This window comes from Rhinopithecus roxellana, chromosome 4 (genome assembly GCF_007565055.1).
Source record: "Rhinopithecus roxellana isolate Shanxi Qingling chromosome 4, ASM756505v1, whole genome shotgun sequence".
NCBI lineage: Eukaryota > Metazoa > Chordata > Mammalia > Primates > Cercopithecidae > Rhinopithecus > Rhinopithecus roxellana.
This window is the reverse complement of record NC_044552.1, coordinates 65,147,655-65,162,671: the sequence shown is the minus strand read 5'-3', so window position 1 is coordinate 65,162,671 and position 15,017 is coordinate 65,147,655. Positions and strand designations below refer to the sequence as shown.

Here is a 15,017-nt window from a genome sequence, read left to right as displayed (position 1 = left end):
AGAGAAAGCAGGAGGATGCTGAGAGACTGAAGCTGAAATTTTCTTCCTGCTTCCTCACTCTTCTCGTTGGTTTCAGCAGTCTGAAAAACTTGTGAGAGGAGCAAAAAGATCAAGGGAAGATTGTTGCCTGGCTTCTCAGTCTTCAAAATTTCCGGTCCTCTGTTTTTTTGTTTTGAGACGGAGTCTCGCTCTGTCGCCAGGCTGGAGTGCAGTGGCGCGATCTCGTTCACTGCAACCTCCGCCTCCCGGGTTCTAGCGAATTCTTCTGCCTCAGCCTCCTGAGTAGCTGGGACTACAGGCGCGTGCCACCACACCCAGCTAATTTTTTGTACACCTGGTAGGGACGGGGTCTCACCGTGTAAGCCAGGATGGTCTCTTATCTCCTGACCACGTCATCCGCCCGCCTCGGCCTCCCAAAGTGCTGGGATTACAGGCGTGAGCCACTGCGACGGCCAGTCCTCTGTTTTTAAACTGTCCACCGGATTGTTCGAAGTATCCGATGTCCGGCGATCTGGTGGCCGCAGAAGAAAGAGGTCCACTCGCCGGGGACTGGGAACCACCTGCTAGCGGCCTACGGGGAAACGTCCCGGACGCGCGCCGGCCGGACGTTAAACGTTCGTGACGCCGTATGCGGGAGCCGGATGGGCGTAACGTGGCAGCGGCGTAAAGTGTAGCTCTGTAGTCAGGGCACGGAGGGGCATGGCCGGACGGCCCTATGAGGGGGCGGGCCTTTGTGGCAAAGGTTGATGGGATGACCTTTTGAGGGAGCCTGCATGGAGGGGCACGATGGGCCCCAAGACTCCTTTTCATGCCCGCATAGCCGTACCGGGAGTAGGATGACCGCTGCCATTTTTCAGGACCTTTCATCTTCTGCTTGAAATTCTGTGCGATTTTCCGGCTTTGTGTGGCTATTTAGTATTAACATTTTAGGGCAGTTTCATTTCCTTTAAAGTAAAGCTCTCCTGATACGGTCTCCGGAACAGCAGCATCAGCATCACCTGGATAATTTAGAAGTACAAATTATCAGGTCTTACCTCAGATCGAATGCATTAGAAAAGTTTTGTGACTGCTTCAAAACATTGTTTCCCTTAATTCAGATGCTGGAGGAGACCTTTCAAATGGCAGCTTAGCATAAGCTAATCTGTTTATAACTTCAGGTTCATTACCAAAGCCAAATCAGTGCTTAGGCCTTACCCACTCAGACCTTGATGCTGGAAAGTAAAGTGAAAACAGGTAGATATATAGGTAGGTAGGTAGGTAGGTATGTAGATAGATGTCTATAAAGGGGAGGTCTGAGAAGAAGGGTTTGGATCAACAATGAAAGCAGAATTTACAATTCTCCGCAGATTTTATTAATTATAACTTTTCTTTTCAGACTTCTTGCCATCTTCTCATTCAGACTTTTCTTAGCAAAGGTAGTCCATGGCAAGTAATGAATTAACTAGGTCTGTAACGGAAGTAAATTCTATTTTTATGTTTATAAACTCAAAAAGTAACATGAAGTGGAAACATCTTGTTAGTTTCTTCCCCTCGGTAACCTTCATTTGATGAACCAGTGTGTAGCAAACCAGTATGAGTTGGATTTGGGTGGGATTCACACAGTCATTTTGAGTCAGACGAGACTTCCTAAGTTCTATGGATAGATTCATATTGCCAGTTATTTTATGCATTCATTTCTCCTCTGCCTTCATGTCTCTCCCCTGATTGAAGAAATAAGAAGGGTTTAGTTATTAGGTGCCATTTTGCCATCACCATTAATATTTTCTATATAAAGAGGATTCTTTTTACATGTGCTTCTATGATGAACTATAGGAATTTCTACTTCAGTTCTAGCTACACTTTAGTAGCATTAACACATAATAAGTCATGCTTAGTCAAGAAATATCACTGAATAATGTGATCTTTGTTTCAAATTCCCCAACTACCCTTCTTGGGTGGGATTCAAATAGTTCAAAAGCTCATATTCTCTCCCTTTCATTTTTGACCTGAAAATATTTGAACACTCTAATTTGCATTTTAACTCAGTGAAAAGGAAAATATAATAACTCTTAAATTTTGCTAAGTGCTTACTAAAAGTCCATCACTGTTTTAAGAGCTTTACATGAACTATCTTAAAATAACTTTAAGAAGTGATCTACTATTATTATCCTCTTTGTATAGATGAGGAAAGTGAAACCCAGAAAATCTGAGTCACTCATTCAGTTGAACCGTTGTGACAACTCAGTAGTGACCTCTATTCCCGTAGTTATAGATATTTGTGCACTTCAATTATGTTATAAATTATGTCATGCTGCAAATACTTTTTGAGAGTCCGCCATGTGCCTGGAACAGCCTTAGGCATTAGGAAACCAGCAGCAAAACAGGTAAACTCCCTGTTTTTATGGACCTTCAGGATTGGAAGGGGAGGCAAACAATAAACAAATTTAAGATAGTGCTAAGTATAATGAGGAATGCATACAGCAAGTTAAGAATGAGGATAGAAGGATGCCATTTTACATTTGATGGTCAGAGAAAACCTCTCAGATATGGTGACATTTTCATCAATCCGCTTAATCCAAAACCCAAGAAATGCGAGAAATATTTCAGTTATTATTTGACAGGTATTACATACAACTGAGACACCAAATATATGACAAGGCCTATGTACTTATGTCCCCTTTTAGTTTTCTCTCTGTCTTTCTACCATATTTTGCTTTTGGTTTCTCTTAGGTCTCCAAGCTCTTTCCCGCCCCACCTTTTTTTTTTTTTTTTTTTTTTTTTTTTTTTTTGATACAGCCTCTGCTGCCCAGGCTGGAGTGCAGTGGCGCCCTCTTGGCTTACTGCAACCTGCGCCTCTTGGGTTCAAGCGATTCTTTTGCCGCAGCCTCCCATGTACAGCTGGGACTACAGGTGCATGCCAGCAGGCCTGGCTAATTTTTGTATTTTTAGTAGAGACAGGGTTTCACCATATTGGCCAGACTGATCTGGAACTTCTGACCTCGTGATCTGCCTGCTTCGGTCTTCCAAATTGCTGTGAGCCACTGCAGCTGGCCCCTCCCTTTTTTAGTAGGGGTTTGCTTCTTCCATTCCTTTTCTGAGTCCTTCTCAACTTCTCTCACCTTTTTTCTCATGCTGTCCCCAATTTCCTAGAAAGTAATTGTAACTTGGCTATATTTATAAAATATTATTTTGTATTTATAAATAATATTTTGAAATTTTAAAACAGAATATTTTATTACCCAAAAATTAGAATAAATATGTTTGCCTTAATGCAATTAATTTGGTAGTTCCTGTATGAGCCCAAGTTCATTTGACTTTGCTGAAGATTTCCAGACTATGAGACACACTTCTTTAGGCTTTAGTGAAAGACAAAGGAAAATGAAAACAATTAGCTGTAAGTCTCCTTAACTGAGGGTTCCAGGAGGTCAAGGACCACCATATCTCTCCGTGTATCTGCAGTGCCCAAGCCAGTACCTAGGGAGTTTTGCATACTTCATGAATTTCCTTACAAATCTTTCATGACTAATTTCTTCTATTTGGTTTCTTTTTTTTATACCTCTCTCTGCTGAGTTAATCTTATTAATCTTATTAATCTTACACTTGGAACTTTTTTTTACTATTACTTAATCATTAATCTTAAGTTTTATATATTAAATTATTAACTTAGTTTTAACTTTTTGTGCAATTTAAATTTCATTAATTTGTTTTTTCCATTTTTTAAAATTTTTTCATACTCTACAGTATTTTCTAGGATTTAAAATTTTTATTGTATTAATCTCTCTGCTTCAGTTTGTTGTTTTCTTTAAAAAGGCCCAATCTGTTTGTTGGACATTCTAACAACAGACACTAGAGAATTTTTTTACAGACTGCAGTTTAAGATTTGTCAGATGAATTAATACATTCAATGCATATTTTTTAAAACGTACCTGCTATGTGCTGGGATAATGTTTTATACAACCTGTAGAGGCACTACTTTGTCCTTTACAATATCAGGGAAAAGTCCATCAGGATATTGTGAAGGGATTTTATTGGGCTTTGTCTCTGTGGATAGTGGTCAATTTTAGTCTGAATTGTCGAAATTCTTAAAGGTTCTGCCATTTATAAAGGTAGAGCCAGGTGATTGTACATTTGATTTCTATGTAGTCTTTAAAGCACAAATGCTTTTTACATCCAAACATTTCAAATATAAAAAAGGTATAGTGATTTTAAATTATGTCAGTAAATTTTTTTACATTTTTTTGCCTTATCAAATTTTTATTTTTACTTATTTATTTATTATTTTTTTAAAAAAACGGAGTTTTGCTCTTGTTGCCCAGGCTGGAGTGCAATGGTGTGATCTCGGCTCACCATAACCTTCGCCTCCCGGGTTCAAGCGATTCTCCTACCTCAGCCTCCTGAGTAGCTGAGATTACAGGCATGTGCCACCACACCCAGCTAATTTTATATTTTTAGTAGAGACGGGGTTTCTCCATGTTGGCCAGGGTGGTCTTGAACTCCCGACCTCAGGTGATCTGCCCGCCTTGACCTCCCAAAGTGCTGGGATTACAGGCGTGAGCCACTGGGCCCGGCCCAAGGTTTTATTTTTATACACTTTTTTTATATTAAAAAGGAAAGCACAATTACCACAAATTACAAAGGACTAAAGCAGGACTAGAATAATAAATGAATCACTTCCGCCTGGAAAGCAGATACCTTCAGTAATATTAATGTTATAATACAAGCTCATTCAAGTATTTTACGTTGCCCTTTTTTTTTTTTTTTGTCCTTTTAAATACGATACCCTGGCCCATGGTAAAGATGATATACTATGAGCATAAGATGGAACCTTCTGTATGAAGCCAGATGACAAGTTTTTGTCTCCAGTGAGAAATGGCTCTGAGTTCTTATCTTTTCAACCATCAACATGCCTGAAGGGGGATAGGGTCCAGGCTGGGGAAAATCCAAGGACCCTTCAACATGGGAGGATTCCATTCAGGAGGGTACCAGATAATTCAGATTACTCTACCTAGCCTTTTTTGACAAAAACAACCCTCACCCTCCATAGTCATCTTCCTCTGCTCTTCTCCTCACTTCCAGGGCCTTCTAAGCAGCTTACTTACTTTTGTAAAATCAATCACCAGGAAAAGGATTGATAGAACAACACAAAAATATTTAGCAACTTTGACATAGGGGCTTAGCACCTCTATCTGAGCCTCAGGGGTCTAAGCTGGGGGAGGGCCATTTGTTCCCAGGTACAAGAGCGGGTGAAAGAGAAACCTGCCCCTTAACAGGGCTGAGACACACAGACCTTCTGATGTTTGATTCCCAAAGGTTGTGTGGGCATGGACAAACCTTGAAAGAGATATGATGAAAAGAGGGATCTGGGCAGGCTGTTGCTTTGTGTCTCAGGTCTTGGATCCCCATGGGAGGATGGTAGGTATGAAGTAGCTAGCCCTGATGGTCCCTGCCACTTCTGGCATGCTTGTCACAGATACATTGGTCCTAAATTCAAGTGTCTTCAGAAGTTGAAGATGTAAACTACTCTTTGCAACATTAACTCCTATCATGTTACAAAAAAAAAAGAAAAGAAAGAAAAAGAAAACAAAAAGAAAAAAAGAAAGAAAATAATGTAAAGAAAAGCAAAAAAGAGGCCGGGTGCAGTGGCTCACGCCTGTAATCCCAGCACTTTGGGAGGGTGAGGCGGGCAGATCACCTGAGGTCAGGAGTTCGAAACCAGCCTGGTCAACATGGTGAAACCCTGTCTCTACTAAAAATACAAAAATTAGCCGGACATGGTGGTGCATGACTGTAGTCCCAGCTACTTAGGGAGGCTAAGGCAGGAGAATGGCTTGAACCCAGGAGGCAGAGGTTGCAGTGAGCTGAGATTGAACAATTGTACTTTAGCCTGGGTGACAAAGCAAGACTGTGTAAAAAAAAAAAAAAAGCCCCCTCTGCTCATGCCAACCACCAATCTATGTTGAGATGAAGTCCTTACCTCCCTGCCCCAAAGGGGCTTCCTCTTTGAGGAATGTGTGTGAAGAAGATGGCAGCTCCCTGACCTGGGAGTAAACCCCAGATAAGAACAGCCTTTTCCCACATCCCAAGGTTTCTTTGTGGCCCCAGATGCAGCAGAGGAAAAATAATGAAGTTTCTGTGGTGCTGGATATAGTACATGACTGCATGACCTGAAGGAAAGGAGAAATAAAGGGAAGGAGGAGGGGATCCAGGAGCCCAGTATCTGGTACGACGTGAAGCAGGCAACAGACTGAGCAGGGAAAGGCCTCAGATTCCACTGTCATAGCAGAGGCCATGGTTTGAGACATGGGTCATAGGAACTGAAATGGGCTTCCCACATACCAACCACTGAGAGGTCAAAGTCAGGGAAGGGCCCAGGCTAAAAGCAATGAGATGTCCAAGGTAACAGATAAGCCTTTGTCAGCCTGTGATACTGTCTCGTACTCCCAGCCTTTGGGCTCAACATAGTAATCAGTTGAAAAGGAGGGTCAAAGACATTGAGTCAGTGAGCAACAGGACCTCCAACTCCTCTGTGTTGCCCAGATCCCACCGAGAGTGAACATGTAGTTATCCCTGTACCCGACACACATCCCAGTCTTTGTGGGTCAGTCCTTCATCACACTCCCTAGCTTCTGATGACAGCAGATTTCAGTCATTCCACTGTCATTCACAGCCCAACCCAGTCAGTGACTGAAGAAGAGAAGTCAGGTATACTCTATGTCCACTTACATTTTCCAGCCACTGGGCTTCACCAGCTGGCAGGTATCCCTCCCAGCCCCCACCTCCTTTTCATCCCTCATTCCCAGGTGAGGTCAATTGGAGGGTGGGCAGAGACAGATGGCTTACAGAGGGGGGATGCAAGATGGGGATACTCCACCAGACTCTAGTAGGAGAATGGCAACTTTCTCCACTTTTTAAGAGAGACAGAGCCTCCTTGAGGTCTCAGAGATCTTTCAGGTCAACACAGGAAATATTTCCAAGCCTCAGCTGTGAAATATTTCTCAGCTCAAGCTTATTTGAAGCAAACTTGGCCTTGGGGTTTCATGGGTAGGATGAAAGATGTCATGGCAGGATGGGGCCTGGCATGAGGCAAAAGCACGCAGAGTAAGGACACAACGGTAGCAGCTGTGTACAGACACAGGATGTCAGCTTCAAACGATGCAATAGCAGGGATATCTTGGCATGGTTCTGATCCAAGCCACCACTAACTCTTGCCTCCAGGACAGAGGCTGTGTACATGCAGCAGCCCAGAGAAAGATTCTAGGGAGTCCAAGACCAGGCACATCCAGAGAAGGTGGGAGCTCTTTAGGTTGGCTCTCCACCGTGGAAAACAGACATTTGGGTATTTTAGATTCCCACGGCACAATAAGGCAACTTAAAAATATTTCCAAAAACAAAAATCCAAGGGGAGAGGATAGACATCATTTTCTGTGGATTAGTTGGGGGATTTCTGATTTCTTATTTATTTATTTATTTATTTATTTATTTATTTATTTATTTTTTGAGACGGAGTCTCGCACTGTTGCCCAGACTGGAGTGCAGTGGCGTGATCGCGGCTCACTGCAAGCTCCACCTCCCGGGTTCACGCCATTCTCCTACCTCAGCCTCCTACAGGCGCCAGTCACCACGCCTGGCTAATTTTTTTGTAATTTTAGTAGAGACAGGGTTTCACCGTGTTAGCCAGGATGGTCTCCATCTCCTGAGCTAGTGATCCGCCTGCCTCAGCCTCCCAAAGTGCTGGGATTATAGGCGCGACCCACTGCGCCCAGCTAATTTCTTGTTTTTTAATTGTTGATTTTTTTTTTTTTTTTCCATTTTCCCAGGGACAGAAAGGTCAGAGAAAAATAAATCATCTTTCAATACTCTTTCTTGATATGAGCATCTGTCTGGGCTAGGGAGTAAAGAGTGTGGGAAGAGGGGAGTGAGGAGAGGCTAGAATCTCTCCCCAAGCCCAAGTTTAGATCCTTTGGTTTCCTTCTCCCAGAAAATGGCAGATGGGCATGGTAGGGACAGCAGAGAGAGAACATAGTGATGACAAACCCTACAAGATCAAGGTGCTGGTTCTCCTGGGCTCAGGGGTGCCACCAGAGCCTTCCATGGGATGGTGTCGGGCAATGGGGCCTATAGAGCCTTTTTGTGGGCTGCAAAGTTGGCTGGAAGGGATTGGAAGGTGAGCAGGAAGACATTAGGTTTGGGGACCAGGGTTGCAGCCTACTAGCTATGGTAGGGCTGCAGATTTTGGTAATCCAGATGAACTATCAATACTTTAAAATTATATATATATATAATTTTACATATATATAAAAATATATATTTATGTTATATATAGAGATACATATATATATATCTATGTATATCTCCCCCTTGCTCTTCCCACTTAGAAGAAGTTAGGATGTAAGGAATCATAGAGAGAGGAGAGGGAAGGGGATGTGGAGGCTCCTGTCCAGGGCTACTCTGATAGCCCAAATGGTGTGCACATTGCTACTCAGTACAAAGGCCCATGCTAATAACTCCAGGCCTGTCCTTTTTTTGTTCCCTGTCCTGGGACTGGGGATGGCCATGGACTCTTGCCCATCCCATCCCTTTCCCTGCCTCAAGCACCAGGGCTAAATGGTTTTTCACTTCCCCAAATTGGAGTGTTGGCTTGTCCACTTGTCATTTTCCAGGATGGGCTGGCCGGTGGGTGATATAGAGGGCTGGCTGATCATGGTGACAGATCTGCTGGGAGACTGGGAGGGGCACTGCTTCCTGCCCTCACCCCTGCCACCTCCTGCTACCACTGAGTGTTGCTTGTGGTTGGCCTTCTCACCCATGGAGGGATCTACTCAGAAGTCTTCAAGATTTTGGAACTTGCTGAGGTATTTTTGCAGTTGGGGTCAATGTCCAAATTTTTGGCTTTGGAATATTTCAAGAAATTCTTTTACTATTCTTATCTGAAAAGGTGTAGCTTAATTCTACTTCAGGGTATGTGCCAGATTTCAGTGCCTTGCTTATATTGAAAAACATATGCCAGATGAAATGGCTCACACCTGTAGTCTCAGCTACTTGGGAGTCTGAGGCAGGATTGCTTGAGCCCAGGAGTTCCAAGGTGCAGTAAGCTACATCAGGTCTCTGCATCCCAGCCTGGGTGACAGAACAAGACTCTGTCTCAAATAAATAAATAAATAAATAATGTTTAAAAAGTGTGAAGTGTGTGAGTTTCGAATCTTGTTCACAAAAGTCATTGCAGTTTATTCCTTCCCCCTTCTCTTTCTGTTTTCTCCTGCTAAGAGATAACAGTTGTTTGGTTTTTGAAGATAATCAGTTACCCCTCTAGAGAGGTCTAACGGACAAGGAACTGAGGCCTCCACCCCAACAGTCAGCTTGAACTTGCCAGATATATGAATGTGCCACCTCAGAAGGGAATCCTCCAGCTACAGTCAAGGATTCGGATGACTGTAGCCTATGTTTACAACTTGACTTCAACCTCAACAAGACCCTGAGCCATAACCACCTAGCTAAATCACTTCTGGATTCTTGACTCACAGAAATTAGTTTTGGGATAATTTGTTACACTGCAATAGAAAACTTAATAGAGATGGAGAGCCCCACAATTAAGCTTACAGAGCTACCATAATTTTTATAATGAAACTTGATAAAGGTAAGCCCAAAACAGAACATCATAGAATGGGCCAGGTGCAGTGGCTCATGCCTGTAATCCCAGCTACACAGGAGGCTGAGGTAGGAGAATCGCTTGAACCCAGGAGGTGGAGGTTTCAGTGAGCCGAGATCATGTCACTGGACTTCAGCCTGGGTGACAGAGAGAGACTAAATCTTAAAAAAAAAAAAAAAGAAATCATAGAATGATTTTATGTGAATAGAAATGGAAAAAAATCCATAAAAAATATTAACAAAATTTACCCAGCTATTATTTAAGATAATAATATAACATGACCAAATAAGATTTGGACTAGGAATAAAAGTATGAATCAACACAAGGAAATCTATCTATACTTCATGGCAACAGGGTTAAAAAAGAGAAAGCATATGATTTCTTCAGATGTCAAAGTGATCGAATAAAATTCATAAATCATTCCTAATATGAAATCTTAAAAGAAGAATAGAAGGAAACTACAGGGCTTGGCACGGTAGCGGACACCTGTAATCTCAGCACTTTGGGACCCCACGGCGGGCAGATCACTTGAGGTCAGGAGTTTGAGACTAACCTGGCCAGCATAACAAAACCTTGTCTCTACTAAAAATACAAAAAAATTAGCCGAGTGTAGTGGTGTGTGCCTGTAATCCCAGTTATTCAGGTGGCTGAAGTGAAGGCGGGAGGCTGGGAAGTGGAGGTTGCAGTGAGCAGAGATCCGGTCACTGCACTCCAGCCTGGGCAACAGAGCAAAACTCTGTCTCAAAACAACAACAACAACAACAACAAAGAAACAAAAACCAAAAACTACATTAACACAGTGAAAACTACACATACACATGCATGCACATACACACAAAAGCAATTATAAATTATCAACCACCGAAGTCATTTCTATGAACGTGAGGAAAAAGACAATACCTGCTGGCATGTCTAATATGACATATTGTTTGTGATGGTAGCTAGCACAGTAAGATGATTAAAGCAAACAATAAATATTTACTGGAGAGAATATCAAACATTTTTATTTGCTAATGATAGTACTATGTGCAATTAAAATCAAGTCAGTCATCTAAATATTGATTAGGATTAATAGAATTTGATAGTTAGACACAAAATTCACGTAAATAACCAATTGTCCAATTATCCTCCTACATGCAGAATTTCAAACAGTGCTTTAGTGTGAGGTCATATGTCAATATGTAACAGAAGTCACAATATTTTGAAAATCAGTATTACATTTGTAAAAGTTTGGAGAGTTTATTAATTCACAGCACACAGTGACTCCGTTTTTTTGGTATTATTTTTCTCTGTTTAAATATTTACTTTTTTAACCAAGGCTTGCTTTGATGAGCAATACATTAGTTTCAATTTTTATTTTCTTATATTATTTTTAATTATTAGTAATCCATCCATTCTAGAAAATTATTGGCCATGATCTTTTAAATCTCATACTTGCATCATTCTACCTGATTGTTTCTTCTGGTACTGTGATTAGATCCATGCCAGATCATATTTTACTACTAATTCCAAGTCTCTTTTCATTTATTTATTATTTGAGACAAAGTCTCATTCTCATTGCCCAGGCTGGAGTACAGTGGGGTGATCATGGCTTTCTTCAGCCTCAATTTCCCTGGCTCAAGTGATTCTCTCACCTTAGCCTCCTGAGTAGCTGGAACCACAGGCACGCACCACCACGACTGGCTAATTTTTTGTATTTTCAGTAGAGTCGGGGTTTTGCCATATTATTCAGGCTGGTCTCCAAATCCTGAGCTCAAGCTATCCTCCTGCCTCGGCCTCCGAAAGTGCTGGGATTACAGGCATGAGTCACCTTCCCCAGCCCTAATTCCAGGTTTCTTAAACTCACTTTTGCATTTTTCTCTTTGCATTTCACATAATTCCTTAAGAGCTGATTACATAGTTTATTACATTTCTACTGGTAGGTCCAATTGGCTGCTGTTAAACTCATGGAGTAACCTTTTATTTTAATTTGTCTTATATTTATATGTTTATTTTCTATAATTTCTATTAGGTTCTTTTTTCAAATCTCTGTGGTCACTTTTTGTATTTCTTTAGTCCTTCAATATATTTATAAGACTCTTTTTCTTTTTTTTTTCTTTTCTTCAGATGGAGTTTCACTCTTGTTGCCCAAGCTGGAGTATAGTGGCACGATCTTGGCTCACTGCAACCTCCGCCTCCCTGGTTCATGCGATTCTACTGCCTCAGCCTCCTGAGTAGCTGGCATTAAAGGCACACACCACCACACCCGGCTACTTTTTTGTGTATTTTTAGTAGAGACAGGGTTTCACTATGTTGCTCAGACTGGTCTCGAACTCCTAACCTCCTGATCTGCCTGCCTTGGCCTCCCAAAGTGTTGGGATTACAGGCATGAGTCACTGTGCCTGGTCTCAAGTCTGTATCTTGTTAATTCTCCCTTTTCATTCCTTTCATTTCCATTGTCTGTTGCTTTTTTTTTTTTTTTTTTTTTTTCAGAGACAGGATCTCAAACTTCTGGTCTCAAGCAATCCTCCAGCCTCAGCCTCCCGAAGTGCTGGGATTACAGGCATTAGCCACCACACCCAGCTCCCCTTGTCTGTTGCTTTTGTTTTCATTAGTCATACTTCTGGTTTCACGATGTTTGGTTAATTTTGATTGTGAAGCTGCTTGTGCATTTTGGGGGGTATATTTTAGCTGTGGCAATTTGTTGAGGTGTAAAGTGAAGCTTGTTTTCCAGAGATGACTTGTATTTGTTTCTACCGGGTGTTCAGGGGCACAAAACCAGCCTGGGATATGCCTAAATTCGCAGCTTGGGTGTTTGAATCCCTATGGTATGAATGCCAGGAATAAGTAAGCATCAAGGATGGCTTGTAGTCCAGACCTTAGCAGTGGAATCTATACTGCTCAATGTCAGGCCTCTGAGCCCAAGCTAAGCCATCATATCCCCAGTAACCTGCACGTATACATCCAGATGGCCCAAAGCAACTGAAGATCCACAGAAGTGAAAATAGCTTAACTGATGACATTCCACTGTTGTGATTTGTTTCTACCCCACCCTAACTAATCAATGTTCTTTATAATCTCCGCACCCTTAAGAAGTTTCTTTGTAATTCTCCCCACCCTTGAGAATGTACTTGGTGAGCTTCACCCCCTGCCCCCAAAACATTGCTCTTAACTTCACCACCTATCCCAAAACCTGTAAGAACCAAGGATAGTCCCACCACCCTTTGCTGACTCCTTTTTCGGACTCAGCCTGCCTGCACCCAGGTGAAATAAACAGCCATGTTGCTCACACAAAGCCTGTTTGGTGATCTCTTCACACTGACACATGAAACACTTAGAACCCAACTGCAGAGCTGACTCTTTTATTTGCATTCATCTGTGATGGGTTTGTATGTGTGTTTATTTCCAGTTCATCCTTCTACCCTGAGTTGACAGATTTTCGTCTGGTGTCTCACCTTCACCTAAAAATATTTCTTATCAGATTCTATATACCCTGGTCAGTTTCCATATAACACCCTAAAAATGAAAGTTTAAGGGTTGGGTAAAAGCCAGCTGTAGTGCTTGGGGTTTAACATGGGCCAAATCCCTGGCTCTGATTTCTCTTTACTTTTTTAGACCCTCTTTGTTACTTTTAAGAATTTAGAAACTGTTATTCAGGTTTTTAGTTATCCGTTCAAGTATCAAGCTTGCCACGTTATGGAAAATGTATCCCATAATCCCAGATTTCATGTTTGTTTATGAGGGCATGAGGACAATGAACTTCTAAATTCATTCGTCTTTTAGACAATGATCATCCACCACCTAAATTCTCCATCTCAGCTAACATTTGACTCCAAACCTAGCCTCATCCATCTCACACTTTTCACGTCGTAAGTAATGGTTCCTTTCCTTCTGCCCACTCCGTCCTTGTTCCCTCTCGACTCTTCCGAGATTCTTTTTCTCCCACAATCATCCATTCCCCAGCAGTGAAAACCTTTTGTCATCATTCTATCTTGTGCAGCAGAAGCTACATCCTGCCAGAAGGAGGTTTTCTTTCCCTTTCTACCTTCTCCAGTCCTAGGTACTAAGGGGCACCTAGGAAAGGGTAAATTGTACTGCAAATGGGGCTTCAGTCCTGCGGTAACTATTGCCTACCTGCAGTCAGACACCTTAATGACTATTTGGGTTTCTGCCGTTACCTAGTGGACTTTTAACCTGAAAGCTGCCAAAAGAAAACTATAAATTAAATGGCTTTCTGAAAAAGACGGTTTAGCAAAATAATTTTAAGGTGTCTCAGAAGCTGCTTCTTTTTTCCTGCACCTCAGCGCCTAGGATCCGCCTTTCCCTCCCCTACTCGCCTAAGAGCTTCAGAGAGAAACTGGCCCAATTACAAAGCAAACCAGAAACCTTTGTAATACTTCCGTGTTCAGCTTACATTGTCTTCAGCCTTTACTTGCAGTTATCACGTATCTGCATAGTAAAAATTTTAGAAGAAACTGGGGGGCGGGGGTGATGGTGGAGAAAGCTCCAAACAGAAGGAAGTTGCAAAAGGGTGCTCTTTTGTGCTCAGGGTGGGCCGTCACCACGCGAAGTCCCAGATCAACATCACGATCAACTTGGAAATCTGCACACGGAAACGAAAGAGCTGTACACTTACAGTACTTTCAGTTTATGTTAGTGTTATCTGACACTAAATGAGCTAATGATGTAGTACGTGCCCATAGCACTCAGTTTCTGGTACCTATTGTTATTACCTATAATTTCCAAGTATTTCCTCTGCAGTACTAACGTAACATTAAAGATTGGTAGTATGGTGCCGAGAAATTCAATAATCCCCCCTTTGAATGAAATTACAACTCATTTACTGAAAACATGCGTGGCTCTTAAAAGAGCCTTTGGGATTAGGTGTAAAGATGCTTACTTGGCAAAGTTACTTGGAACTGGTGTACTTGGTGACGGCCTTGGTGCCCTCCGACACGGCGTGCTTGGCCAACTCCCCCGGAAGCAGCAGGCGCACGGCCGTCTGGATCTCCCTGGAAGTGATGGTCGAGCGCTTGTTGTAGTGCGCCAGGCGGGAAGCCTCGCCGGCGATTCGCTCGAAGATGTCGTTGACGAAGGAATTCATGATCCCCATTGCCTTGGAAGAGATGCCGGTGTCGGGGTGAACCTGCTTCAGCACCTTGTACACATACACGGAATAACTCTCCTTGCGGCTGCGCTTGCGCTTCTTCCCGTCCTTCTTCTGCGCCTTAGTCACCGCCTTCTTGGAGCCCTTCTTCGGGGCAGGAGCAGACTTGGTAGGCTCAGGCATAGTAACGTTAATAATTACAAAACTGTCGCAAACACCTGAGAAAATAATCACTCCCACCGATGCCCCGTTCATTTATAGATGCGGTATTCAAATGAGGTTAATCAGATTTCGTTTATGATTGGA

The 15,017-nt window shown here is 42.4% G+C and overlaps 1 protein-coding gene across 4 annotated transcripts; it reads right to left on the bottom strand.

Moving 5' to 3' along the window:
* Nucleotides 1-345: 345 nt before the first annotated feature.
* On the bottom strand, nt 346-14,981 carry LOC104663518 (histone H2B type 1-M-like). 4 transcript variants are annotated; one of them, XR_748145.1, is made up of 3 exons: nt 14,505-14,981; nt 14,019-14,207; nt 1,330-1,700 (listed from the first exon to the last, which is right to left on the bottom strand). XR_748145.1 is itself a non-coding variant. In XM_030928478.1 (2 exons), exon 2 carries the CDS (start codon nt 865-867, stop codon nt 352-354), a length of 516 nt encoding a protein of 171 aa, XP_030784338.1. In that variant the 5' UTR covers nt 868-998; nt 14,019-14,193; the 3' UTR covers nt 346-351. The 4 variants fall into 4 exon arrangements, 3 of the variants coding, with proteins under 3 accessions (XP_030784338.1, XP_010363071.1, XP_010363058.1); XM_030928478.1 differs by lacking the exons at nt 1,330-1,700; nt 14,505-14,981 and adding an exon at nt 346-998 and having other exon boundaries at nt 14,019-14,193; XM_010364769.1 differs by lacking the exon at nt 14,019-14,207.
* Nucleotides 14,982-15,017: the final 36 nt, after the last annotated feature.

Excerpts from the sequence above, each read along its gene's own strand:
- LOC104663518 (XM_030928478.1), bottom strand. The coding sequence starts at position 867 with ATGAAAGGTCCTGAAAAATGGCAGCGGTCATCCTACTCCCGGTACGGC.